The 25,643-nt window shown below is 47.4% G+C and overlaps 5 protein-coding genes across 7 annotated transcripts; 3 read left to right on the forward strand and 2 right to left on the reverse strand.

Annotated features, from left to right (window-relative positions):
• Window positions 1-230: 230 nt before the first annotated feature.
• Window positions 231-7,196, forward strand: LOC6554208 (stearoyl-CoA desaturase 5). Its single transcript, XM_001981189.3, has 6 exons — window positions 231-436; window positions 4,760-5,157; window positions 5,868-5,998; window positions 6,059-6,450; window positions 6,506-6,681; window positions 6,738-7,196. Exons 2-6 carry the CDS (start codon window positions 4,761-4,763, stop codon window positions 6,899-6,901), a joined length of 1,260 nt encoding a protein of 419 aa, XP_001981225.1. The 5' UTR covers window positions 231-436; window position 4,760; the 3' UTR covers window positions 6,902-7,196.
• A 92-nt stretch (window positions 7,197-7,288) lies between these two features.
• On the forward strand, window positions 7,289-8,801 carry LOC6554209 (acyl-CoA Delta(11) desaturase). The gene is made up of 4 exons (XM_001981190.3): window positions 7,289-7,533; window positions 7,631-7,761; window positions 7,891-8,096; window positions 8,161-8,801. Exons 1-4 carry the CDS (start codon window positions 7,356-7,358, stop codon window positions 8,660-8,662), a joined length of 1,017 nt encoding a protein of 338 aa, XP_001981226.2. The 5' UTR covers window positions 7,289-7,355; the 3' UTR covers window positions 8,663-8,801.
• Window positions 8,802-12,139: 3,338 nt separating this feature from the next.
• LOC6554210 (acyl-CoA Delta(11) desaturase) lies at window positions 12,140-18,132 on the forward strand. Its single transcript, XM_001981191.3, has 4 exons — window positions 12,140-13,116; window positions 15,965-16,095; window positions 16,670-17,061; window positions 17,306-18,132. The coding sequence occupies exons 1-4, from the start codon at window positions 12,693-12,695 to the stop codon at window positions 17,742-17,744; spliced, it is 1,386 nt and encodes a 461-aa protein (XP_001981227.1). The 5' UTR covers window positions 12,140-12,692; the 3' UTR covers window positions 17,745-18,132.
• A 4,266-nt stretch (window positions 18,133-22,398) lies between these two features.
• Window positions 22,399-23,234, reverse strand: LOC6554211 (trafficking protein particle complex subunit 1). 2 transcript variants are annotated; one of them, XM_026976291.1, is made up of 4 exons: window positions 23,138-23,234; window positions 22,964-23,066; window positions 22,769-22,911; window positions 22,399-22,656 (listed from the first exon to the last, which is right to left on the reverse strand). In XM_026976291.1, the coding sequence occupies exons 2-4, from the start codon at window positions 23,060-23,062 to the stop codon at window positions 22,461-22,463; spliced, it is 438 nt and encodes a 145-aa protein (XP_026832092.1). In that variant the 5' UTR covers window positions 23,063-23,066; window positions 23,138-23,234; the 3' UTR covers window positions 22,399-22,460. The 2 variants fall into 2 exon arrangements, with proteins under 2 accessions (XP_026832092.1, XP_026832091.1); XM_026976290.1 differs by having other exon boundaries at window positions 22,964-23,062; window positions 23,138-23,159.
• Window positions 23,235-23,290: 56 nt separating this feature from the next.
• Window positions 23,291-25,630, reverse strand: LOC6554213. 2 transcript variants are annotated; one of them, XR_003407624.1, is made up of 5 exons: window positions 25,194-25,630; window positions 25,017-25,134; window positions 23,884-24,954; window positions 23,701-23,819; window positions 23,291-23,644 (listed from the first exon to the last, which is right to left on the reverse strand). XR_003407624.1 is itself a non-coding variant. In XM_001981194.3 (4 exons), the coding sequence occupies exons 1-4, from the start codon at window positions 25,410-25,412 to the stop codon at window positions 23,755-23,757; spliced, it is 1,473 nt and encodes a 490-aa protein (XP_001981230.1). In that variant the 5' UTR covers window positions 25,413-25,630; the 3' UTR covers window positions 23,291-23,754. The 2 variants fall into 2 exon arrangements, 1 of the variants encoding a protein (XP_001981230.1); XM_001981194.3 differs by having other exon boundaries at window positions 23,291-23,819.
• Between the last annotated feature and the right edge of the window lie 13 nt (window positions 25,631-25,643).

Consider the following 25,643-nt stretch of genomic DNA (forward strand, 5'->3'; position numbering starts at 1 on the left):
GGGCGCGACGGGGAGGGGCGAACAGGGCATGGCGGAATGGTAGATAATAACTGTGGACGCAGCGAAGCGACAACAAATAAACTACAAATTGAATGGTCTTCAACGCAGTCGGCGTCGCAGTTCCAGCTGGCGTCGCTGTCGCCGATAGTTCTGGGTGCCACTATGGCAGCGCAGTCGACGCCGACGCCGGCAGCACCCGCTCTTTTCGATGTAAAATGTCGACCGATTTCAGAGGGCGTCGTTAGTCACTTGAGTTCGTTCGCCTGGTCAACAGCAGCGGAGAAAGCGAAGCGAGCAGAGAAGAGAGCGAGGAGCGCGAGGAATCCGAACCCGAATCCGAATCCCGGCGAATCCGTATCCCGAGAATCCGCACGATCCGTGCCACCAAAGTTATCGCCGCGGACTCAGTTACCCGGAATCCCGAACCACACCAAACGTAGGTTCCAAAAACGTGATCACAGACTGTATAATCGCGGAATACCATATGATTTTGTTGAAAAAACTCAGTGGGAAATCGACAATATCGCATAATAGTGCTATTTGTGCAGTTTTACCCATTCCAAAGCGGCTCTTTAAACAGAAAACTAATAACCGGCGATTATATGGTTGTTTTAATGCACTTCTGAAACTCTTGAAAACTGGCTTTATGCAGCACGAGCTGCGACAGGGAAAGCCCATTTATCGGTCCACGCCCACTTCGAGTGATATTTGGATAGTATTCCCAAACCCAATCCATTTCGAATTCCCGCCCGCTCAAACACACTGCTCACATGCAAATTGTAAGCCAATTGTTTGCTCATTTCTGTCATTACCAGCGTCGATTAGGGGGTGTGGATGGGGAGTTCGGTGGGAGTCAACAGAGCGAGTAACATGCACACACCGCCGCCGGAAAATGCCCCTCCACCCAGAGCAAAACCTCCAAAAGAACCTCCCCCAGGTGTTGGCTCTAGACTGTATACACATTATTATCCCTCACGATTTGATTGCCGCGACACGCGTTGACCCACATCAATAAACCGACTAACTAACCGGCCGAACTGACTAACTTGGGTTAGCCCTCTCAGAAATGGGGTCTAAAGCCATCGCCCATGAACTACACCTAATTTCATTAAACAATTTAATTAACTAGCTACCCATTTAAAGTTTCCAGTTAACGAAATTCGAAGTCCTAATGGTGATGCGAACCCTCTGACATGTTTGTGTGACACGTATTTTTGATGACAAGCTGTATTTCCCTTTCGAAGTATATGTTTATTTACAAGTCTAGGCTGTTAAAACTCACAGATTCTATATCATAACGCACAAATATCAAATATTATCACTTGTTGCACAGATGTGGCCCGCTGTTAGTGAGTTTCTTGATATAAGGATTAATATCTATATCAGTAAACTCACAAAAAGTGACTCACATAAGCAAAGTCGACTCGTTCATTCCTTGGAAACCCCTATCGTCACCCTTTACAGGAACAAACAATTCCAGTACTCGAGAGGCTTTTTAATGATTTGATTTTAATGACGTTTGACATCCTATTTTGCTAAATTTAATATTCTCTGCCGTGGGAGATTCAATGGAATAGCCATGAATACGTAGCACTTTGTCGCTATACATATTAACGGAAGAATGCCGTCTTAAATTAGCTAGTGCTCTTTCCCCAGTGTAACCATAGTTTGCCAGCGATCTGGTCTGAATTATCTTTAGATAGCGAATGCCTCAATTGCCCCACGACCATTAAAAGCTCCAATTAAAGGTGCCAGCCAGGCAACAAGTGGGCGATACGATACTTGATCTCTTGCCGCTGCTCCATTAAATCGTAGTGCTGGGAAATCTGTGAGGTGTGGCTTTTGTCTCAATGCGAAACGTATGGGAAAAGCTCCCTGCTCCCTGCTCCCTGTTCTTTGGGGGCATGGAAAATTTCCAATCAAATTCGGCATCTGATTCCAATATCGCTCGCTGTGTGACGGTATGGGAAAATAGTTGGTGATACGACGACGTGCGATCCATCAGGCAATTAGCCATGTCTGGTGGAGTCTAGAAACCGGTGAGGAGTACGGGTATCGGATACCGCTAACCGGAACGTAGAACCTCTCGATGGGTGGACGGTCAGCTTTATCGCGGGCAGCAAAGTGAAAACACTCCAGAGCAAATGCGGCAAATGCCAATGCCAATAAAATAGTGGCCAAATGGAGGGGCGGGCCAGCTAGGGGCACTATGTTTATTATTATTTATTATTGGGCGAATTAGATTGTTTTTATGCCCGGCTGCAGTGCGTTGCCAAGTTGCCGGGTTGAAAATTAACTCTCCTTTTTATACCCGTTACTCGTAGAGTAAAAGGGTATGCTAGGTTCGTTGAAAAGTATGTGACAGGCATAAGGAATCGTTTCCGACCATATAAATTATATATATTCTAGATCAGCATCAATAGCCGAGTCGATCTGGTGATGTCCGTATGAACGCCTCGATTTAATTTCATTTTATTATTTTTTCCCAGTTTCTACCGATATTCCAGAAAATGTTGAATTTTCTCGTTTGCACTTCCACTAGCTGAGTAACGGGTATCTGATAGTCGGGGAACTCTACTCTAGCACTCTATCTTGTTTTATATTCGGAACCTAATTTATTCATGCGAAAGTCGCGTGCTCGGGGCCAATGAAAATGTTGATCAATTCTTGTGACAGCGCTCGTCAGAAGGTTTTGCTCACATCCCAGTCCCCATTATCCATTCCCCATGACCCACGAATCCCTCTTTGAAACTAGCGTTCGTGGCTACATTTTCTAATTAAAAGCTGGGGCTTGTTTGGCAGCCCCACTGTGCCGAACCCGTCTGGTTTATTATCAATATGTAAATTGATCAGACTACCCCAATCTTATCGCCCCAAGACTTGCGTAAGGGGAGCGATTCCTCTGCAGCCCCATTACTCACCACTTCGAGCACCTGGAAGGGTCAGACAGAGAGTGAATCACATAGTCGGCAGTAGCATGCGAGTATTTGCAGTGGTCGATTGGGCCTTATCAACGCTTTTAACCCGAAAATTCTGAATGAATCGATTTGGGGGAGGGGTCTAGAGGGGTGGGAGTCCGGTGGGGAAAATATGGGCCAGGTGTGCCAGGTGTGCAATGCTTATCAGCAAGGCAAGAAGCCATCGCGCGCAGGAGAAACAGATCGACGAAACTGATTCCCCCTTCGGCCGAAGACTTGGGGAAATATTCTGCGGGGGCGTCTGCTACTCGACTATACCCAGTATTCGTAGAGTCCAAAGGTATATGTGCCTTTTGGGTGGGAGTGCGACACGGTAAAATCAGTTCTCGGCGATTTATGATTGCAATTCTGGGCTGTCTCACAAAAATGTTGAATTTTTTGTATCAGAAAGAGTGGAATGTTTTGAGGAACTTTATTTAGATCAAATAGATGGACAGAGAACAAGAACATTATTATATCTCATAAATGTTGATTTCCCTTTATACCAAAGTAATATTTGAAACTAAATTTTCAATTATTTGAAAACATTAGCAAAATGTTTATAATTACAGATTTCAGTGGTATATGGCTTTCGGGTTTACTTCCAAGAAGATCATAAGTTTTGAATTGTTTGTTTTCTCAGCTGCCCGGCTATTTAGATGTGTTTAAAAATCTATTCACGATTTTCCCACTTCCCACAGATATTTATTAAACTTTGGCACATTAGTGATATGGTTTTACTGTTCCATATAACTATAAAAAGCAAATGAAAGTTCAGTTTGTCTGTTTATTGGTTTTGATATAAGTGTGATAACTATGGACGAAGTGTAAATGTAATAAATGACGGCAATTTTATATTTATAATTGCTTTATGTGAGTACCACACTAATTCTGGGCTTATAACAATTTTATTAAAATAAACTAATGGTAGTCTGAGTAAGAAACTTTCAGATTATAGACCTAGTTCATATTTTTATTGGTAGAGTGAGGATGGGGTGGTCAGATAAGGAAACTGTGAAGCAATTGGGTTCTTGAGATTAGGAATCGCCGAAATCCCAGCAATTCGGGAAGTTGAATGACGGAGCGAAATCATCCACTGATTGTAGCCAGTGTCACACCATGCTTCATGAAATTAGTTCGAACTGCGGCCCACCTGCGTGTGCTAGGATGCACCTGCTCACCACCTGTACGTGACTTACTCCTGTTGTGGCTAGATGGCCATAATGAGGTAGTGTAGTTCCATTTGCTTTCGACCAGATAGTGGCCACTTGCAGATCGGTGATTGCAACATGGCACTTGGCTGGCGATAAGCTGCGATAACGCTGGCCCTGAGGGCCGGCGTTTATTCCTCAAATAAAACCGAATAAACGGAATGTTGTTAATATCCAGAGCAAACCCTTCGAGTCCAAGGGGCGGATTGGGTAGGTGGGACGTGGCACGTGAGGCTGGCAGCAGATTTCACACCAATTACAGTCGGAACTCTCGGAATGGCCTGCTAATAGTGCGCGCTTATAGCCGTCCTAAACTTCAATTAGCAAGTCTCTGTAGATTTGTTCTGAAAGCTCAGCGAAAAAGAGCCTATTGTGGATGATAGGCTCTCTTGGCCTACACGCAACTAGTTTAGCGGTCAACAAAAGTGTTTACAGCATGAAAGGTTTATTAGCCTTTGGCTGTGTGCTTTGGCATTACTCATGGGCCTATTTTACACAAAAATCAGCAGATTATGGAGTGTTGTTCTTGAGTAATCAAAAGACTACCAGTAATCAAAAGACTATAACCGCCTATACCGTCTTCTATTGCAGCATGTGCCTTTCATCCCCGATTCCCGGCCAGAAGCAGGCGTCGTCTGTGGGGCACTGCAACGGATCCTGCAGCCTGGACAGGAATGGAAACCGCAGCGCCACCAGCGTCCCGAATGGAGGAGAGCTGAAGCACAGAGGCCATGCCACAGACGCTACATCACACAACCTGGTCACAGATGAGGACAATCTGGGCTACAAGGAGGAGAACGCGGTCTACAAGGAGCAGCTGCTGCAGCAGCAGGACCAGAAGTTGAAGGAGGCCCAAAAGGAGGAGGAAGAGGAGGAGTACCATCCGCAGATCAGATGGCCCGATCTGGGCGCCCAGGCGTTCCTGCACATCGGTGCCCTCTACGGACTGTACCAGCTCTTCTACGCCAACTTCTACACATTCCTCTGGGGTGAGTGTCCACTGTGGTGTCCCCGCGTAATTAACATCTGGGCAGCTAATAAGTAACGCCCCTGCGACCTGGTCGCCAATCTCCGTAATTGCATCTGCCAACATGCAAACAGCGTTTCGATGGTCGTCTGTTAGGTATTTTGTAACCAAACGCCAGCCGCTGTTAACTGGGCCAGTTTAAATTGGCTGTCTGTTTTACAAATTCCCTGGACAGAGGTATTCATTAGGTTCCAATCTAGATACATGGGATGTAGTGTAAGTAAAGTAAGTAGCACACTTAACAAACTATATGAGTGCAATGAGTACAATATGAACAAAAGATCACAACAATGTTGCTCCTCAATGCTTTTGTCTAAGATGACGCATGGCATTCAGATTTGAATAGGTTAATGTTATGCAAGAGGTAAACAACCATCATGTGTATGCAATGCTGCCGCGCGAACTTTGACCCCTGGCAATTAAAGTTAACGAACGCCTCATCAATTGCCCGATATTCGGCTGGTGGATCGAACGATAGGAAGAGCGGCAAAGATTTCCGAGCAACGACAAAATAGGCCACCCCGAATTCGTAGATATATTTAGAGCCGGGCGTTGTGTCATCCGTCGACCAAACCGAGCGAGAAGCGTCACCAGACACGCCAAAGAACTCGCTGTGTGTGCGTTTTATTTGTTTGTTTAGACAATGACATCCGTCTGTTCGTCCCCTTTCAGTGGTGGTCACCGTGTGGGTCTCCGGGATCGGCATCACGGCGGGAGCCCATCGACTCTGGTCCCACAAGTCCTACACTGCCTCGCTGCCCCTGAGGATTCTGCTGGCCTTTGCCTTTTCGATCGCCGGCCAGGTGAGTGGTGTAACACAATGGACAATCTTCGTGGTAGGCAACTGATCCCTTAACTTGCAGAGAGATGCCTACACGTGGGCCCTTGACCACAGGATACATCACAAGTTCTCGGAGACGGATGCCGATCCGCATAATGCGAAGCGTGGTTTCTTCTTCGCCCACGTGGGCTGGCTGTTCCTCACGCCCCATCCCAAGGTGGTGGCCAAGAGGAAGGTCATCGACATGTCCGACCTGGAGGCGGATGCCGTCTGCATGTTCCAGCGGAAGTACTACATTCCGCTCTTTGCGCTCTGCTCCATCATCCTGCCGGTGGCTGTGCCCTGGTACTTCTGGAACGAGAACCTCTGGATGTCCTTCTGGATCAACTTCAACATGCGCTTCACCTGGACCCTCAACGTCGCCTTCTTCGTGAACAGCGTGGCGCACATGTACGGCAACAAGCCGTACGACAAGTAAGAGAGATACTGCACCCCAGCCCGCCAAACCTAAGCTCTAATCCCACTCCAGGAACCTCATGTCCACCGAGGCGCCCATCGTCTCCCTGCTGGCCATGGGAGAGGGTTGGCACAACTACCACCACGTCTTCCCCTGGGACTACAAGACGGGCGAGTTCGGCAACTACAGCCTCAACATCACCACCGGCTTCATCGACTTTTGCGCCTGGCTGGGCCTGGCCAAAGGACGTGAGTTTGATGCTCCTACATTTTAATGAATCTCTATTAATGTTTCCGCCTTGCAGGTAAATCCGTATCCCCGGACATGGTCTTGAGGAGAGCTAGGAAATGCGGCGATGGCACTCGCTTCCTGGACGACGACCATGCGCACAAGGATCCGGTGTGGGGCTTCGGGGACAAGGACATTCCGCGGGAGGACATCGTGGAGCTGGCCAAGATGCAGAACTGAGCTAGGCCGTGTATTATGTTTCAGCCTGTGGTTTTCGTAGTATTAAGTTGTAGCACCAAGCCATGCCTTATGCTCTGTTGTTTATCGGGGACTGAGTCTGCATATGTGACTCAGATCTTCTAAACTAGGCTATGACCCATCACCCATCACCCATCCAACATCCAACATCCACCAAACCAGATCCCTCGGATATCTGGGATCGCCGTTTAGGCAAGCTAATCTCCATCGTTGCTTTCGTTACTTACCTGCGGGTCTATAAACTATGTTTTGTATTATAACACCACTCAACTCTGAACACCTTTGGCATTTTTGAGGCTTATGCATAGGCAATGGGTCTATGAATAATCCAGCGCACTGGCTTGATTGGATTTTGTAATTATGTCGGGCTTTCAGTACAGTCAGGACAGCCGCGAGAGGCGGAACCAATTGGGGAACAGGATAGGAAATAGCACTTATGGAGCCCAGCATGGAGAAAACTAAACTGCAGGAGCCGGATCAGAGTGGGCACTCCATCCACAAGAAACGCGATGCCATCTGGCCACTGGTTCTCTTCTATATCCACTTAAATATCCTCGGCGTTTATGGGGTTTACGTACTGCTCACTAGCGCTTCGTGGGCCACGATTTTATTCAGTGAGTTCGGGGGCTAATCAGCTCCGCGTGCCGCATACCAAGTGGCTGGCTTCTTAACCCCAAGTGTGTGTCTCCAACTCATCTATCTCCAACTCAGCTGCCCTGCTCACCCTCCTTGGCACTTTGGGCGTGACAGTGGGCGTTCATCGCCTGTGGGCGCACAGGACCTTCACCGCCTCCAAGCCCCTGAAGGTTTTCCTCATGTTCTGCCAGACGACCGCCGGTCAGGTGAGCAACCCACCCCCCACGAGCTTTTACACACTACGCCTCTGGTGAAAGCTTTGCTCCGTTGGTTTCAGCTGAGACACGAACCTGGTTGCCTGAGTTCATAGTTTGGGTGTGTTTTTTCCGGTTCAGGGCTCCATCTACAGCGTGGTTCAGGCCCACCGCCTGCATCACGCCAAGTTCCAGCAGGACGAGGATCCCTACTACAGTAAGCACAGCTTCATGTACGCCCAGGTGCGAGGGGGCCTGCTGAAGTACTCTCCACAGCAGGTGGAACTGCTTAAGGACGTGGATATGTCGGACCTGGAAAGTGATCCAGTGGTCATGTTTCAGAAGAGGTCGGGTTTCATCAAGTGTGATCTATCCTAATCTAAGTAATTGGATATACCGTGTATTTTCCAGGTTCTATGTCCTGCTGTACATCTTCCTAAACGCGCTGCTCTCGGTGAACACTCCGTTCCAGTACTTTGGTGACTCCCTGGCCACCTCCATGTTTGTGGGTTTCTGGCTGCGCAGTCTGATCGTCATCAACCTTGGAAACCTGGTCCACTCATCCCACTTTATATGGAGCATTCACAAGGACTTTAAGCCCACCGATTCCAACAGTATCTTCCTGATCACCAAGAGCTACTGGCCGCAGTACCACTATCTGCTACCCAGGGATTACCAGAGCGGGGAGTACGGGAGCTATGCCTCCGGAATTGGGTCTTCCATGATCCGGGTGTTTGCTGCCCTCGATTGGGCCAAGGATCTGAAGACGATCGGATCCCTGGCTGTGCGCCAGGGACTGACCAAGGCGGTGGAGACGGGTCGTCCGATCGTCGAGTGCATCGAGGAGCAGGTGGAGTTGGAGGAAAACGCCCTGCCCGTTAACCATTTCCTTAACCGGGAGAAGTTTATGTGAGCCCATTGCATCATCGGCCCACAAAACGATGCGACAAATGGCCGCGGCGGTCGTAAAAATAAATTAAACGCCGCGCTGAAGGCGGGCAGAGTAAACTGTGAGCCTAATTATTGGTCAGCATAAAAACATAGTAAACAGAGGTGCAGTTCGAACTCCGTGGCATTTTCGTGGGCTTGAATGGAACTGGAAATGTCGGTGGAGCTGGAGGAGGTGGAGGTGGGATGCAGGCCAACTAGTGGGCATGGCCAAGAGTAAACAATCTAGCTTACAAATCACAGGTCGCCCTAATTATGCATTCCCACTCACACAAAGAGAAAATAATATCGGTTATTTCTTATAACGAACTTCGGCTACGTAGGCGTTAAAATAACTCTTTAGGTAACTTAAACCTTAACTATATTTGGTTTGTGGTATTGAAAGATACACTAGGCGCAGGAGAGGAAAATATCTTAAATTCTCCTATAGTAAATCATCTGAATAATGCTATTATTATGATGAAGACTTAAACTAGCTGGCCGTATTTTCTTCTTGTGCACTACTCCGACTCCATTTCTAGTCCGATTTGGACCCTTCCTAGTTTACTTTCGTTTGTCTTCAGATGCCAAATCATTTGGCAATGGGTTCGTTTGCTTTCCCATGATCAAATCGGCTGGCTATCGTGATTGGTCTGCATATACATTTAAATATACATATGTGCGTGTGTTATTTTCGGCATCAGGTGCTTTTGAGCCGGGCTAATGATTTTATTAGCCATACGCAATGTGTGTTCAGTGGCTGCGTCGCTGATTGACTCGTCAATATTGACTCCGCACTCAGTGTCTGCCCAGAAGCCTTTTCCCAACCCATTTCATCCTCCTTTTCCGGCGATGTTTGCTCATCAAACTTGGTTTGGGCAAACTGTGCGCCTGACTGGGATCACATCGATCGATGCCATTCTAATGCACACATTCTAATATATTATCTTTACTTTGCCAGTGGTCATAATCCATAATACAGCTGGGTGTGAGCATTCCACATTCAACGCAACTCCACTGACTCTCGTTTCAGGCGGCCACTTGTACCAATTCCTAATGACTCTGCACTGAAGTGATTACTAATGAATTTGCCTGCTAAAAGCTGGCACACTCAAAACATTTTATGACCAACAAGTGCTTGAAATTACAAGCACACGTGGGGAGTAAGGAAAATTACTGGGCAAACAAAATGTTCAGCCCATAAAACTACAATTAATAAGGTGCATTTTCAAAAGATACCTGCTTCTATAGAAATGCGAAATATTTAAATGCTGAAATTAATGAATTGAAGAAGTTGTTGGACTTCATCCAAATAATGTGAGCACGCTGGTAAGCGGCAGAACTTAACCATTTCCGCCTGTAAACCTAAGTATCTGTAAGATCTTTCTCGGTGTAACCCTAGCTGTTTGCGCTGTGGCAGATTTGAGATCGCAAATCCGCTCCGCTCTGTGGCAAATTGCAGTCGCGTCGCGTTCTGCGCTTTGTTTAGTGTTAATTTGTTTTCCATAAGCCGACGGACTGAGCGACAGTTGAAGGTTGCACAAATACGTGGAGTACGCAAAATCGCTGTTGACGGGTGGCTTATGCAACTCCGCCGCTACCATAGGCCCCAAAATCTACCTATCTAACGTCGATTTGGGCAGGTGTGTGGAAGCTGGGGGCTCAGCTCTGCCGGTACGAGAGACCTCACCATTCACGGTCTAATCGGTGGCAAATTGAAATATCTCGCGCATGAATGGCTGTCTTTTTAGCCAAGAACAGTGGAACGGGAAGCGATTAGTCGAAAAGCACATGTATGTGCATATGTATGTACCTGATATTTATGGCTGGGTACCCGAACAATAGTCAGCTGGCTCTGTTGAAGGGGAACTTTATTCATTTTTGGCCAGAACGCTCACACAAAGCGCTGACAGTGCGAAAAGAGAAGCTGCGCAATATATCAAAGTGGTTTCCAATAATTTCTGTTTGTTTATAAACAAAGCAAAGACAGCACCATTCGCCACCATCCGCGAACGATTTCCAGCGTTTTTCTGTCCCTCTGCGGCTTTGCATAATTGGCTAATGGCGGGGGCCTTACAACATCAGCACCTCATCAGCAGCAGCATCTTGCAGATACGCCATCCTATCCACAGTGGGTTGAGACCAAGAGATCAAAGGGTTCGGTCGCGTGACACCGCGAGCGACCGTTCGCAGATTCAGATGCAGATTCACATTCGTATTCGGATTCGGAATCGAGTTCGGATTCGGATTCGGATTTTTGGAGAGAAGTCGTAAACCCAGTTTTACGATGGGACAGGGCAGAGGGCTTCCTTGGCTCGGGGGTTTTATTTCGCCGCGGGTTCGCAGCTTTTGCTTTTGCTTTTGGGTTTTAATTAAGTTCGGTTTCTGTTTCTGTCGCCGCGATTACGTAAAGAGAAAGCAACTCTGGTCTTCGGACTCCGGGAACTAAACTTCATGATCATCGAACGGCTTTTGACTTTGGTCAACACCACACGCACACATAGAGCCCAGTTAAGAGATGACGACTCGAATCGATATTTATAAATATATCTGTGTAACTTGGGCTTGCAAAAGGAGAGATTGTCCATATGCAAATGGGCGGCAACAGAATCGCAGAATCCGGCAACTGCTTTTGAAATAGAAATCGCTGGGAAAGAAAGGTCTTCTTTGAACATCCCTCATGAATGTAGAATCTAACGGCTTGTGATAGGTTGTGTGCGGTTGGCAACAAGAGCTCAAGTGTGCGATTTCGTCATGGAGGAAGTATACATAACTCCTTCAGTTAGCGTGCAAAATCTCATTGTCCATGTTTCGAATTCGATTCCAATTAGCGAGTGCCATTAGAATCGTCTGTGCGACTGGTAGATCTCCAGTTAAATTCAAGCATTCGTGAGTAATCGTGAAAAGTGCCGGCAGACTTCTTGTCGGTATTCGACTGTTCGTGGCAGCCAGAGGGGCAAGAGAGGGGCGGGAGAGACACGTCTGCTCGGTCGGTCAGATAAGAATGCACACATCGGGGCAGACCCCGTGGTACTGTGTAATGAGTTGACAAAGACTGCGCATTACATAAAGGTAGAAGCATACTGCGCGCTAAGTAGTTAGGGCTATTCAAAAAGTGATATATATCGAGAATGAAAACCCATGGTTAAGTGGTATCATCTTCTCCAGTGAACGTGGATCTGGCTCATCTTTTGGAAACCTTTCTTCGGCGTCTTGGGTTTCCAGCGGAGCCACAGCTTGACCTACTGATGCATGACACCCAAAGACCCACACATTTGGCGTAATTTCGAGGTAGCGTGAATTCGGTGCTGCCGACTGCGCTGCTGATTCCGCGCCGAAGCTTCGCTCCGAACCGAACCGAACCGAGCCGAGCCGAGGTGGCACACGAAGCTGTAGCCGAAGCCGTAGCCGACTGCAGGTGCTCGGGCGTGTGTGTGAGGTGAGACGGTGGCATAATCTTGGCCTTCTTGGCCATTTCGTCTCTCCATTTCTTTTCTTCTGCTTACCTTTGTGCGTCGGATCGGAAACTCCACTCCATTCCACTCCACTCCACTCCGTCGTCAGTCAGTCGGTCAATCAGTCAACTTTGGCTCAGTCGCGTCGCTGCCCAGGTGAGCTGCTCGCAGCAGCTAGGTAGGAACTTACACATTTGGCTACGATCATTTGTCTACGGAACGGCGCCGCGTTGAGTTCGTTAGACGCGAAGAGGAAAGGAAGTCTTGAAGTCTTGAGACGCCGACAAAAAGCAAAAAGCCTAAGCGAACCGCGTTCGCATAAGTGACTGTGTGTTTCTTTGGACGAAAGCCAACTCCACCTCCTGCTCGTACTTTTGGGCCAAGTACTGCGGCAATTAGGGCCCCTCCGAGTGTTTGAGTGTTAAGCTGTGAAGAAAGTTGGGCGAGTGTGCGCGCGGCAGTTACGAAACGCGGTTTCCGCCAGCGAAACCAAAAAGAAACCCGGGTTCCAGCCATATATCTAGAGAATTACACACACAAATAGATCTGTAAGGGCGAAAAATGGGTCACCTGTCCACATCGGAGCGAGTGTGCAGCAAGACGCCGGCCATCGCTGGGGACTCGAGTCCGCCGCTCCTGGCCAGGAGATCGAAGCTCCCCAATGGTGATGCCCAGCAGCAGGTGCGCAGGGGAGAGGATTCCTCGCCCGAACTGCCGCCCCGCGGCAAGCTCCAACTGCCCCAGAAGCGGGATGAGCTGCCCAGGTCGGTGGTGCCCAAGGAGATCGCCAAGCACGTGCCCAAGGATGCCATCAACCTCGAGGAGTACACCCGCACCTTCATCGGCGATCGCGTGCTGGGATGGCAGTTTCAGGCGCCCCTCAAGTGGGACAAAGTCATCCAGATCTCGCTCCTGCACATCGTGGCCTTTATCTGCCTGCTGACCTATCCGCTGCGTGAGCTCAATCCGTACACCACCATCTGGTGTAAGTATTGCTGTACCTACTCGCATCATCTAGCCATATCCATATCCATATCCATATCCATTCCCTCTCCATCTCCATCCCATCCGGCATTGCGTAATGCTCACTCTCTCTTTCTATCGCCTCGAATTTGGAAACGGTGGACGGGGACAGGTGTGGAAACAAAGAGTCATCTCTGATCGATGCTGAAAGGGAAAAATGGTACACGGAGAGAAAATCATCATCATGGGGGTCAGGCTCAGATATATCAGAAATATATTTTAACTAATTTCAACTGGATATGAAATTTAATATATATTTTGGCCCCTTTATTTTGGCATTGGAACTAGGAATCAAGATCACCTTGGAGTTCCACATGGGCTAAGTTTCGGCTTATCGGGTAAACTGAATTTCTCGCGGTGTAGATGTGTTGCTGGTGTGGCTGTTGCTGATGATGTTGTCTTAGCGGCTTCCACTCCCACAAAAATCGGTTGCCCCACCAATTATTTGCAATTTTGCGCGCCCAGCGCCTTCAGCCCGTTGGCCTTTTCTTTCTCTGGGCCATTACAAAATGCGTCCCCTTGTTATGGCCTTTAATTGATTGCCGCTTAACACCTGGCCGCCCTTTCCCCAAAGACCCACTACTTATATTGCCCTTCAGCTTCTGCCTTTTGTTGTACCAAAAAGACGTGTGTGTTGAAACTGAAATCTCTTTCATTCGCCTTACTTTGGGGTTGGGTTTTCGGTTTTTGGTTTTCAGCTTTCGGCTGTGGCTCTTGGCTGGCGTGCAATTTCAGTCTCAGCATAAAAATTGACTGACACAGGTGGATTGCAGAAAACAAAACCAAAACGTGCTGCCCTGGTATAAATATGCGGCCAAAAGAGCGCTTGGCGGAGGGAAAGAGAAACAAGAATCGCTTGACACATATTTAATGGGGTCTTTGAAAGATCTGCCCCATAGTCATCGGGTCTCGAAGTTGGGTAAACAAGGCTAAACTAGCAATTTCTGGGTCTCTTCAATGACTCACAAGTTATTCATGTTGTAAATACTTGTGGTCTGGGCTTCCAAAGGTTGCTCTAGATAATTCTGGAATATCTGATCCTAAATCGTAAGCTTCGCAGCACAGTAAGATACTGCCTTTTAAGTGCAGATCTACAAAGTTAGCTAGGTGTAACCATTTCAGATCTCAACTCACCAGACCCAAACCCAGACAAAAGATGATTTATCTGTGCGGTAAGCACACTGACTCAATTTATGGGCACTACACATGCGAGTGGGGCAAGAAATCGGTTGACATTGAGACAGAAATCAGTTGGAGGGGGGCACCTCTACCAGCGATTTCGTTTTCATTGGCATTACCAGGTCATCCGAAGCTCCAGGTACTTGGTTACTTGGGCACTTCCCCCTTAATGGCCGTACACCGAAAAAGCCTTAATACCTGGTAATTTTCAATATTTATTGCGCGTTGTGCGGCATGACAGGCACAAAAAACTCTGAAAAACTGAGTACTAGGAGTATCCTTGCACGCAGCGTGTCCCTTTTTGGGGCGTCGAGCTCGTAAATATTTTGGCAAATTGCCGGACGAACGTGCAGCGCTTAAAGATGCTCACTGGCATGCTGGGAATTATCATTATCGTCTTTTGCGGTTACGCAGATGGCGAAAATTGTCGTGCTGGGTCCGAGATATTGATTAAATGCGACGGGCCTGATAATCAAGGGAACTTACATAAGCTCATCAACACTGGGTGCTAATGAAACTGGCCAAAAACTATTATAACATTTGTGTAGAGAGGCAGCGAGTCAATGCACTTCTTGCGACCAAGGACACTGATGTTGAAAAAAAGAACGCCAAATGGATAATCAAATGCAGCCCCTCCGTAACTCAGCTCAAAATCTAATTTCGGAGTAGCCTGAACTTGACCTGTATTTGCAGTGCAGTGCTATTGACCTCACGTTTCACTGCATTTAAAATGCAAATTTCCAAATTAGATGTAGTGATTCCGTCATTTAAATGACAGCCCAAGAAAACAATGTGCACTCCCATTTGCATTACCGCAACAAACAAGCACAAGATATAGGAATATTTCATGGGCAAGTTGGACCCGAAGACACATAGCTACATATGTGCGTATATTTAATGTAGCTATCGTTATTAGTTACTGGTTTTTCAAAGTTCACCTCATAAGTAACCCATTTGTGGGCACACCAATGTTAAGTTTGATCATTTCCGCACTCGTCGTGGCCTTTAATTGTTCATTTTATTTATTGGTGCGACGGAACTGGTTTTGTCGCAACGTTTTGAAGGCTAATCTTTCCTCAAATCAATTGGACATTCCATTCAGAGAAATCGTTAATAGTTCATTAGCTGGTTGCCGAAATATGCGAGGTGTGAGCATATTCCCCAAGATCCCCCTATACCATCGTTAGCCGATCGTTAGCTGACGCGGAAAACCCTCTTGCTATCAAATAGTCATTACTTCTAATTGTGCCCACAGCAATTATCCAATTCAATGGGATGGTGACAATGGCATTTTGCATTTCGCATTTTGCATATGCTAATTGAGGAACTAATGGATGAGATCTGCTGAAAGGGCTTGCACCTGATATTTCCGATGACACTCGGAGTCGTGATCAGTCATTCGCCGAACTATTATAAAGTTCCCCCTATCAACAGCCTTGTGCGATCTTGGTTCTCTTTTATACTCCATTTGTTTGTCGGGGGAATTAGCACCCAGCCTCAAATAGCTCACAATAGCTCAATTTGCGGAAATGTAATTTCGGGTTTTTCTATTGGCATCCAATTAGCACTGCTTTTGTCCAAAAATCTTTATAGCCGACACTTACATCTAACTCCCCATCAATACATTTCAGCCTTCTTCGTTGGCGGCGTGGCCGGATTCGGAGTTACGGCCGGAGCCCACAGGTTCTGGACCCACAAGAGCTACAAGGCCAACACCGTGCTGCGGTCCATTCTGATGGTCTGCTACTGCGTGGCTGGACAGGTGAGTTGGTTGGTTTTTTGGTGGAGTGGAGGGTCGGATGGGCGACCTTTGGCAAACGTAATGCCACCTGAAGACTTGTTCGCAATTTGCCAAATCATTTGACGCGCCACCTTCGTTTTTGCGTTTTTCGGGGCTGTAATGCAATTAACATTAATTGCATCATTAAGTATAACAACTTAATGCCTGTCGCGGCTGACAAACTGTAAAATTGACAATTCCAACTACTCGCAAGAGCGCTTTGTGTATCCCGCAGATACATTTGTCTTATTTAATGACTGCAGCGATTAAGCGCAGCCGCAGAAGCTTAGCGCTTAAAAAGATTATACATTGTATAACACATATGTACATAAGTACATATGCTGAGTGACTTGGATATTAAGTGAAGCAATCAAATTTGACGACGCGTTAAGTGAACCCCCAGACCTCCCGAAGATTTATGCTTTTAGATACAGATACTTTAAAAGATATATCATTTTTACGGTCCATTTCTGCGGCGATAAATATGTTAGCATTTAAAAGACAACTTCTTCTGTGCACATTGCTTTATTGTGTAATATCAAACAACGCTTTTCAGAACACACTGTACGACTGGGTTCGCGACCATCGAGTTCATCACAAATACTCGGAGACCGATGCGGATCCCCACAATGCCAACAGGGGATTCTTCTTCTCCCACGTGGGGTGGCTGATGATGCTGAAGCACCCGGAGGTGCTTCGTCGTGGTCGCCAGATCGACATGAGCGACATTCTGGCCGATCCCGTGGTGCGGTTCCACCAGAAGTACTTCTTCCCCCTGAAGTTCTTCTTCTGCTTCATTCTGCCCACCGTGATCCCAGTCTACTGCTGGGGCGAGACCTGGACCCTGGCCTTCATCCAGCAGTGCCTCTTCCGCTACGTGAGCAGCCTCAACTTCACCTGGTCCGTGAACAGCGCCGCCCACCTGTGGGGATCCCGCCCCTACGACAAGTAAGTGTGATTGACACAAGTTCATTACTATGCCAACAAGATGCTGACACCAGCGCATTGAGTTTGGGGAAAATAATGCAGGTCACTTGGCACAAGAAAATTATGCTGACCACATTGCATGCCAAGTATCTTTAAGTTGCAACTAGAATGAGGAGTTCCCTTTAATAATCATAATAATTCATGGAGGTTTCTTTCTTATCGAGTCCACCGACTAATCTGGTGTCATCTCTCTCGCTCTCTCCAGGCGCATCATGCCCAGCGAGAACATCTATGTGTCCCTGCTGGCCATGGGCGAGGGATGGCACAACTACCACCACGTGTTCCCCTGGGATTACAAGGCAGCTGAGCTGGGCAACTACACCGTCAACTTCACCACCATGGTGCTGGACGCGTTCCACAAGCTGGGATGGGCCTGGAACATGAAGCAGCCCTCCAAGGAGCTGGTGCGTCGCACCCTCGAGAAGTACGGCGATGGCAGCCACGCCTCCCAGTTGGGCGGACCCGAGGAGTTCAAGGACGGCGTGGTGGCCGGAGCCACCATGGTGGGCCATGTGCACTACGCCGAGGTTCCGGATCCCGAGCTGGAGTACGATGCCGAGTCCAGCAGCACGGAGAGCGCCAAATTGGATGAGAACGAGAACGAGGGCGAGCGGATGAAGAAGTCCAAGAAGACGGCCAACTAGGGACCACGAGGATCGGGATACTGGGCTCGCGGATCACCGGGAAGGATCGTCACTTAATCTTGCGTCAGTCTATGCGAGGGCGGGACATAGTCGATAATCGTTTTTTAAATTAAACCCTATTCTATTCTATCATTATCTGTATCTTCACACCAGACCAACTCACCTGCACCGCAATGGTTAACACTCGCACAACACCCAACACCCAACACCTAACACCCAAACACCCACATCCCCTCATTTTCGTATCTTCATTTGTGTAGGTTTAGGTATTTAGCACGGTACGACATAAGTTATAAGTCACACACAACTTTACGTATAGACTTGCTCTCCGTTCGAGGCAAATAAAAGGAAAATAAATATTTACAAATAAAAAGACTTCGAAAATCAACGCAAATCGCATTTCAATTGTTCAATAATCTGGGATCTCTCAGATATAAGTTTGTTATGAATGTTATGTGCGTATCATTTGAAGTAAGCCATTCACTTTGTCGAGAGATCTAAAGATGCGAGTTTGGAAACTTTGTGAATGTGTGGAAAAAACCTCTTTATGCAAATGAGCCAAAGTGCGAAAAGTGTTCTGAAATTCATTTACCATAACAATGAGTGTATCTGCAATTACATGTGGCGTGATTCGTTCTAGGAAGCCCGCAGCGAATGTTAAGTATGGTAAACAAGAAGTGCGAAAACTGTTTTTGAATATATATTCCCAAGATTGCCATAACCTAGTCTATCTGAACAGTGACGTCAATTCTAGAGTTGCGAAATGCGAATTCCGGTAGTGAGTCACCAAAAAGATGACTGATATTTGCTTCAGATTAGGTTTCTGTTCTAGTGTTGATAGTAATTAATGGTAATTTGTTTTTTAAGTGAAGAATCTTTCGAGGGCTCCTGAGATGTGTAAGCTAATTTAGCTTCACAGATATTAGTACTTGGGACTTGAAGCGTTTCTGAGTGTTTGCTTTTCTATTTTCCTGGAAGTACAATGGCCATAATAGAAAGGTGACAATATGCACAATAGCATCTGGAGCCTATAAAAGATGGATGTGCTAAAATAAATATGTGCACACACTTAAAGCTCGGAAAAAGATGTTAACTAGTGCAGCAAAGTGCCCACTTCAAATGTATCTTAACAATTACGGAGCGGTCTTTCTCTAAGCTGAAAGTATCCCCACTTTGATAATCTCATTTTCAAGTTATTCAGTCCAGATGCAAATGAAGGTGCCAAACCCACGGTGGGACTTCCACTCACCCACCCACTGAAACGAAACTATCTACCAGTCACACTTAACGACAATTTGAGGCTGTGACGAAATTAAAATGCAAATGGATATTTAAATTGAAATGGGAAATGGAGACGGCGCTTGCCATTGTTGTGACCACCATCACTGCCATCCAAGGCACTATTACACATTTATGTCGTCCGAGTGGGGAGTAGCTGCAGTTCAGGCGGAGTTAGACGCCAACAGGTTTCCCCTACTTTGGACTACGTGACGAAGTGGGCATCTCACAAGGAGCGCGCCCAGACGCTAGTCATAGTTCCCTAATCAATTAACTAACTTCCCCGCCTAGCCCCCAAGATCCTCCACTTGGCCTGGCCTACGTGCACGCGGCACGTACACCGATCTCCAACTCAATCTCCAGAACGAGAACCTTGAAAAGGTTCAAGCCAGCAGACATTCAAGGGGAATTCCTGGAGCATCGCCCCTTTTTTATCACGAGTCTCAAGTGCATGGGAGTTCCCGATCGTCGGGAAACTTCATTACTCCTGCCCCACTTTGTTTTTATGACTTGTATGCTCACGGAGCTAAACTATGATAATTATGCGAATATTTATAAGCAATTTTATTTTATATCATGCAGAGAAAAAAGGCTGTAGACTTTAATATATCTATATAATACAGATATATATTCTATGCAAAGATTTCCGTGTACCCTCATATTCGGCTCAGTCCAAAAATCGAGCTCTACGCAAACGTTTTTCTCTGTGTACTCAGCCTGTAGGCCACTCGTTGAGAAGGTCAAGTGCTTTGCCAATACCAACAGCCCAGGCAATGGTCAAAAAGTGCCAGGTCAAGACCCTACCGTGTCACCGTCATCTCATTAGCGTTTCGGTGTGGCTGTCATCGCCATCGCCATCGCCACCTAATTGGTGACGAGCCAGTGGACACCAAGCGAGCACCCAATTTAGGCCAGTTAATTGAAGGTTGTGCCAAAAGGGCTGGATCGGGATTTCATTAGGCACTAGCCATTGGCAGGCGCTCCATGGAGCAGTTGGCTACACAGGTGAGTGAAACCAGGCCTATTAAATAAGGGCCGACTTTTGAAAGTCATTTGTTTCTGCTCTGCATATGATTTATTTTATTTAAATCACTTTATTTTCATAGACCCAAATCTACATGGAGATATCATACATGTTCATCTTTCAGATAGTTTTCTGTTGGCAAGCTGTAATTAATAGTTTCAAGTGGGCTGAAAGCGATCGAACTGAGTCAACTTTGTTCCTAGTCAAAAAGAAAGAAATCAATAGACTTTAGATTTGAAGATCAAATTAAGTCAAAAGTAAATCTATAGGAAATGACAAACAGCGTTCTATAAAATCTCTCCTTTTAAAACTAAAACACGTGCTACTTTACTTTCGTTTACTAGATGCCAACACTCTTAGTTTGGATATCGTTCAACTTGTACGTTGTTAATCATTCTGGCTGGCTATTTTTAAAAGTCACTACATTTTTCTGGTTTTCAATGCGAGATAAACAAAAAACCAGCGGATTCGCATAGCAATTAGTCCGTTAGGGCTCAGCCTTGTCTCAAGATTAATGCCAAATTTGTGGGATTTCTTTTCGAGCATTTCCCCAATTTGGCTCGCAAAACAGCCAAATTTGGAAGCGATAGGCCTATGAATTTGCATAATATTTCAACTGGCCGATAGGTTGGCCTATGGCTATTTTGACGGATCAGGTCCGCCTCCGGCTTGCCAAAGGGCCTTGATAGCAGCACGAGATTCATGTGGGTGGTCCTCCAACGGCGGCCTCTTCTCTGGCAGCTGCTCCTCTTTCTCCGGGGAAACTGTGAGATAAATAAATAGCCGACACAATTGCTCGTTAAACTGCTCGTTTTAATTACGCACGGGAAAGAGATGCAGCGATCGTAAAGCAATCAAGATAGCGGTCGTTTAATGACGTGACCGGGCGACAATTTCCAATTCCTAAGCGTTAATAACCTTGCCGCGATCCGGAGTTTCTGTGACGCAAACCCTAGTCGAGTGGCCCGAAATTTGCGTAACTTTTGCGAATGGAAACAGAAAGCTCCGACTCCGGCACTCCGGTACTCCTCTACTCCGCTACTCCGACTTCCCCCAAGACCCCGTAGATCCCCCGTAGATCTCCCAGATGCACGGCTAATTGGAAGGAGATGCGGTGACATCGAAGACCTGTGCCCATGATCGGCGATATGCAGCCTCTCTTTCGGAACTGGTATCCCCCAGATACCCAACTGTGATATGAGCTGGTGCTTCCATCTGGGAGTCTACGCAATTGCCGATTTTGAAAGGGCACCTTTATCTTGTGGATTTGGTAACCTGTGCGTGCTTTCGGTTTTTCTCGGGTCGAATGTTGTCGATGGTCCATCACAAGCTCTTGATGTGTTGGTCGAGCATTTGATTTATTTGCGCTCTTCGGCCAGGGCGTTTGGCTTTGAAATTGATTTCTTCGATGGCGGAGAAAAGAAACCGCTTTGTGGTTCCATTTTTATTGTCCCGCCGGTGGCTTTTGCAATGTTGAAACCTGTTTTAAAATTCGTCAAAGACAATGCGAGCAACAAAAAACGAGCACTAAAACATACAAAACATATTTAGTTCAAACGTCTTGTGACTTGCACAAAATGTTTTGAATAAGTGAGACATCGGACGTCGGGCACAGGAAAGAGTATCTCCACAGCCGCATTTGTATATTTGCCCGCTCATCCAGCCGTTGCAGATACGCCGACCAGAGCCAAAGCCAAAGCGACTCCCCCGATTATGGATGCATTCTGCAAATCATTTTCATTTTCATTTTTTTCGCGGCAACAACGTATAGTTGCGAAAACCCTTGACGAGCTGAGCCGTCTGTTAAAAATTGCAGGTACACGGTTAAAAACGCATTTGCTGCAAGTCGCTTCATCTTGCCAAATATTAGCACAATCTATGCAAAATAGGCCAGCTTATAATCACTAAAGTGTTAACAGCTTCATGTGTGGCTAATATTTTATGATTCCCTTTTTAATTTAAAGGTTTCTCTGGCTGCCTGATTTGGTTTGCGATTGCAGTCCATGGGCAGAGGATTAATCACCTCATTTTTATCCGTGTAATCCCAGTTCGCCTGCAGCAGACAGACATTCAGTCATTTTCCCAGCTCGTGGAGTTGACGAAAACCTTCGAGTTGCGGCAACCGCTTTGACATTTGTGCCCCTTTGTTAGCAGTGGCTATTGGACAGTAGACAGTGGACGGTGGACAACAGCAAAAGACAGCGCTTGCGCAACCATGAGGCCAGTTTTTCTCGCTGGCCCCGCCGACATTTTAAGTGCATGCCATTTCCGGAGCCCGGATCTCGCGGGCTGCATTTCGGAGCACTTGGCAGCGCAATTCGCCATTCGGAGCTAATGACATAGACCTTAGAGTTTCGGAGGCGGAATTTGCATAGCTACGTAATGAGAGTTCGAGCTTACAGCTATTTATTTGCTTAGATATTGCGAATGCCGAAGATGGGCGACTGCCTGACGAACTCATCGAGCTTGGACTGGAACAGCTCGGAGGTGACCACAGTGCCGGGCGTCCACAGTGGATCCCGCACCACGAACTCCACCCACACCTTGGCGTACAGCTGCTGTAGCAGCTCCTTCACGTTGATGGCCGTCGTGTCCGTGTTGAGAACGAACCTGGGAATGGAGAGTTCAAGAGCTATTCAGCAAGAAGTGCGCTTCCATGATACGGCCTTAGTACTTAGTATTGAGTATTCTCCATGTTTCCCGAACACTTTCATCAACTTACTTCAAGCCAGAGGGAGTTTCCAGGTAATGCAGGGCGTAGCGATTAGTCTTGTAGTAGAGGAAACCCTCCTTGGGATCGTGGGGCGATATCTTGCTGACGAAGGACTTTATTGAGAAGAGCATTCCGTAGGTGAGTTTGGCTTCCTAAAACACATATATTCAATGAGCAAGTCAGTTTTCTGATCGAATGTCTTACTTCCTCGCGTGTGATGCCCGATTTCTTGGTGCGATTCCATTCTGCGTAGTGGAGCAGGGTTCCGAACTTGTCGAATATGTACAGATTGAATATGGTCATCTCGCTAGAGCAATTTGGAATGGCATTAGCCTTGAAAGTGCGCTATTTCTGGCAAGTTTATGGAATGCAAATTACTTTAATTTCCGATGCAAAACAAAAACATTCGGCAGGGGCTGCCAACCTGCTGCAAGTCGGCAGTAAAAATACCAAGACAGCTGATGGTAGGCTGTACGCGATTTGGTGACAAGTGCTGCCCATCAGACGTGACGTTTGTATTTTGAATTTGAATTTGTTACAAAAATCAATAATTTGGATAACATAGAAAATGAGTTCCGCGTTCTTTTCTCCATTCTAACGCCTCATTTGATTTTGGATTTGGCAGATTGGCTCCCCCTTTTCGCTTCTTCTTCTTCCTGCTCGGGTATCTCCACCACGTAGGGATACTCCTCCGGATTATTCAGCTCACGGCTGGATTCCCTGCTTTCCACTTGGGTGTTATCAACAGGAGTACTCCTACCTGTGGGAAACTGCGGGACTCTCTTGATCTTTGGTCTTTCCTCAGTGCCGTCAGCCAGCTCGACCGTCCTGGGATATTCGCCAAACTGGATGGTCTTCCTCGATTCAGTGCTGGTTGTTGAGAGGCTTTGGAGGACTAATTAGACGGAACACTCTGGGGAATTATCCATAGAGGGTTTCACCTGGCTTCACAGCTGGGGAATGAGGGCTTCCTGCGCATGCTGCGCTCCTCCATTTTAAAGTAGCGGATTAGGCAGGCGATGATGGGCTCGGTGCCGATGATTGGCATCTTTTGGATTACCTGTGTTAACAAATGGGTTGTTTTATTTATTTATCAAATGATAAATAACTCCCTGTTTACTCACTTGACTTGGTGCTCCTTTGGATGTCCCGCCTGTCGGATTGCCGGTGGTTGTCGAAGAAGTTATCCTGCTTGGTGAGCAGAGCTCCCTCGGAGGTGGGATTGCTCAGACTTTGCCGGAATGCAGCTCCACTCGCTTGCAGGCGGCGGGCCTGGAACTCCCGGTTCTCCAGCTTCAGCCGCTCGAAATGATCATCCGGAAATAGCCGCTTAGTCACTCCGGAATGCGCGTTGTTGCTCCGCTGCTGCTTCGATGGCTCCTCGTGTCGGCGACCTTGGGCGGGATTGGGTTTCTCCGCCGACCGACGAGATCTCGACTCCCCACCACCGCCGTCACGATCTCTCTGGGCATTCGAAGTGCGACGGGACTCGCCACCTGCGCTGGGATGCGAACTCCTCCTGGACTCCTTCACCTCACCACTGGTGACAGTGGGTAATCTTCGGGATGCATTCGTGTTGCTGGTGATTTGCTGCATCCTACGAGATTCTTTCATTTCCCCGCGGGGTAGCCATCTGGACTCAGTGGTTGTACTGGTTATCTTGGGAATCCTTCGGGACTCCGTGATCTCCCCACTGGTTATGTGGTGCAACTTCCTGGCATCGAAGGCACCACCAGCTGCCTTGGTTGTCCGCCGCGACTCTGCGCTTGTGATATTGGGCAGTCGCTTGAGTTGGTCACTCGTTCTCCTGACCTCCACCACTCCGCTGGTAACCGTCGGGATCCTCATGGCATTGGGCATCCGCCTGGACTCGCCACCGCCACTGGCTCCATGATATGCTTTCTTGGATGTGGACGGCTGCTCCCTGTCCAGTGCAGAGTTAACAGTTCGCCAGTAGGGTCGCTCCTTTCGGTTCTTTCTATCCGTATCCTGGGATTCCTGATACGATGAGCGACCTCTGCCACGCGATCCCCGCTTGTTCTCCTCCTCCTGTCGCCTATGATCCGTTTGCAGACTTGTGCTTCTGACATTCCTCGTTTGTATCACCGGCAGTAGCATTGGCATGTTGATGGTATTCGGCGGAGTCATCATGCCAGTGGTGTACTGCTGACCTCTCGGTCGGATTTGGTACTCTCCTGGGGAGTAAAACGATACATATTATGAGTGTTCTTCGCGTGCTGTCTTTCGTTTTAGTTACCGGGCGTCTCCTCAGTGTCCGAAGCAAATGGAGGCAAGTTGGCAGAGGTGCGCACATTGCGGAACATCTTCATGCCCCTGCGACCGAGCTGACTGATTTCCGGGAAGAAAGTGTCCCACTGCGGGATGATTCGTTATTCGTTAAGAGCGGAGAGAGTAGCGGAACACCTGCGCTTACCATGTAGAATATGCCGTAGGCCAGGAGAATGGCCAGCATCAGGACGACCGTGAACTTGGTGAACTGCATCAGGATGAAAGCGAGCATGCCGGCGAGCACCTCCATGTGCGCTACTCCGAGCAGCTCGAAGCAGTGCCGGATCTCGGAGACCCGCATCGTGACCAGGTAGCCCAGCACGTGGTTCACTGACTCGCAGGCGCACCTGACAGCGTCCGCCATGGCTGAAGTCGAGGAGTCTGTGTGCGTCCCAGTGAAGGCATCTCTCCCCAGCACAGGGTTTCGAAAAGCTAAAGTGCGGCGAGACTTACTGCCAAAGCAAAGGCAATTGGATGTTGACTACGATGGACAACTCTGTTCACCTAATACTTTATTTGTATGTTTAAGAAGTAAACAATTTTTGCTGTTGAATTTTCCCGCCTCTATCAGTATATTGCAAATTAAAGGTATTTT

The sequence above is a fragment of the Drosophila erecta genome, unplaced genomic scaffold (assembly GCF_003286155.1).
Source record: "Drosophila erecta strain 14021-0224.00,06,07 unplaced genomic scaffold, DereRS2 tig00000000-arrow-pilon, whole genome shotgun sequence".
In the NCBI taxonomy this organism is placed as follows: domain Eukaryota; kingdom Metazoa; phylum Arthropoda; class Insecta; order Diptera; family Drosophilidae; genus Drosophila; species Drosophila erecta.

Coding starts and splice junctions, on each gene's coding strand:
- LOC6554210 (XM_001981191.3), top strand. CDS start 12,693: ATGGGTCACCTGTCCACATCGGAGCGAGTGTGCAGCAAGACGCCGGCC. Junction 16,096..16,669: donor GCTACTGCGTGGCTGGACAG/GTGAGTTGGTTG, acceptor AACGCTTTTCAG/AACACACTGTACGACTGGGT. Junction 17,062..17,305: donor GGATCCCGCCCCTACGACAA/GTAAGTGTGATT, acceptor CGCTCTCTCCAG/GCGCATCATGCCCAGCGAGA.
- LOC6554209 (XM_001981190.3), top strand. CDS start 7,356: ATGGAGCCCAGCATGGAGAAAACTAAACTGCAGGAGCCGGATCAGAGT. Junction 7,534..7,630: donor GTGGGCCACGATTTTATTCA/GTGAGTTCGGGG, acceptor TCTCCAACTCAG/CTGCCCTGCTCACCCTCCTT. Junction 8,097..8,160: donor GTGGTCATGTTTCAGAAGAG/GTCGGGTTTCAT, acceptor TGTATTTTCCAG/GTTCTATGTCCTGCTGTACA.
- LOC6554211 (XM_026976291.1), bottom strand. CDS start 23,062: ATGACCATATTCAATCTGTACATATTCGACAAGTTCGGAACCCTGCTC. Junction 22,912..22,963: donor CGGGCATCACACGCGAGGAA/GTAAGACATTCG, acceptor TATGTGTTTTAG/GAAGCCAAACTCACCTACGG. Junction 22,657..22,768: donor GAAACTCCCTCTGGCTTGAA/GTAAGTTGATGA, acceptor CTCCATTCCCAG/GTTCGTTCTCAACACGGACA.
- LOC6554213 (XM_001981194.3), bottom strand. CDS start 25,412: ATGGCGGACGCTGTCAGGTGCGCCTGCGAGTCAGTGAACCACGTGCTG. Junction 25,135..25,193: donor CCTACGGCATATTCTACATG/GTAAGCGCAGGT, acceptor ATCATCCCGCAG/TGGGACACTTTCTTCCCGGA. Junction 23,820..23,883: donor CCAAAGGAGCACCAAGTCAA/GTGAGTAAACAG, acceptor TTGTTAACACAG/GTAATCCAAAAGATGCCAAT.
- LOC6554208 (XM_001981189.3), top strand. CDS start 4,761: ATGTGCCTTTCATCCCCGATTCCCGGCCAGAAGCAGGCGTCGTCTGTG. Junction 5,999..6,058: donor CCTTTTCGATCGCCGGCCAG/GTGAGTGGTGTA, acceptor CTTAACTTGCAG/AGAGATGCCTACACGTGGGC. Junction 6,682..6,737: donor GCTGGGCCTGGCCAAAGGAC/GTGAGTTTGATG, acceptor TCCGCCTTGCAG/GTAAATCCGTATCCCCGGAC.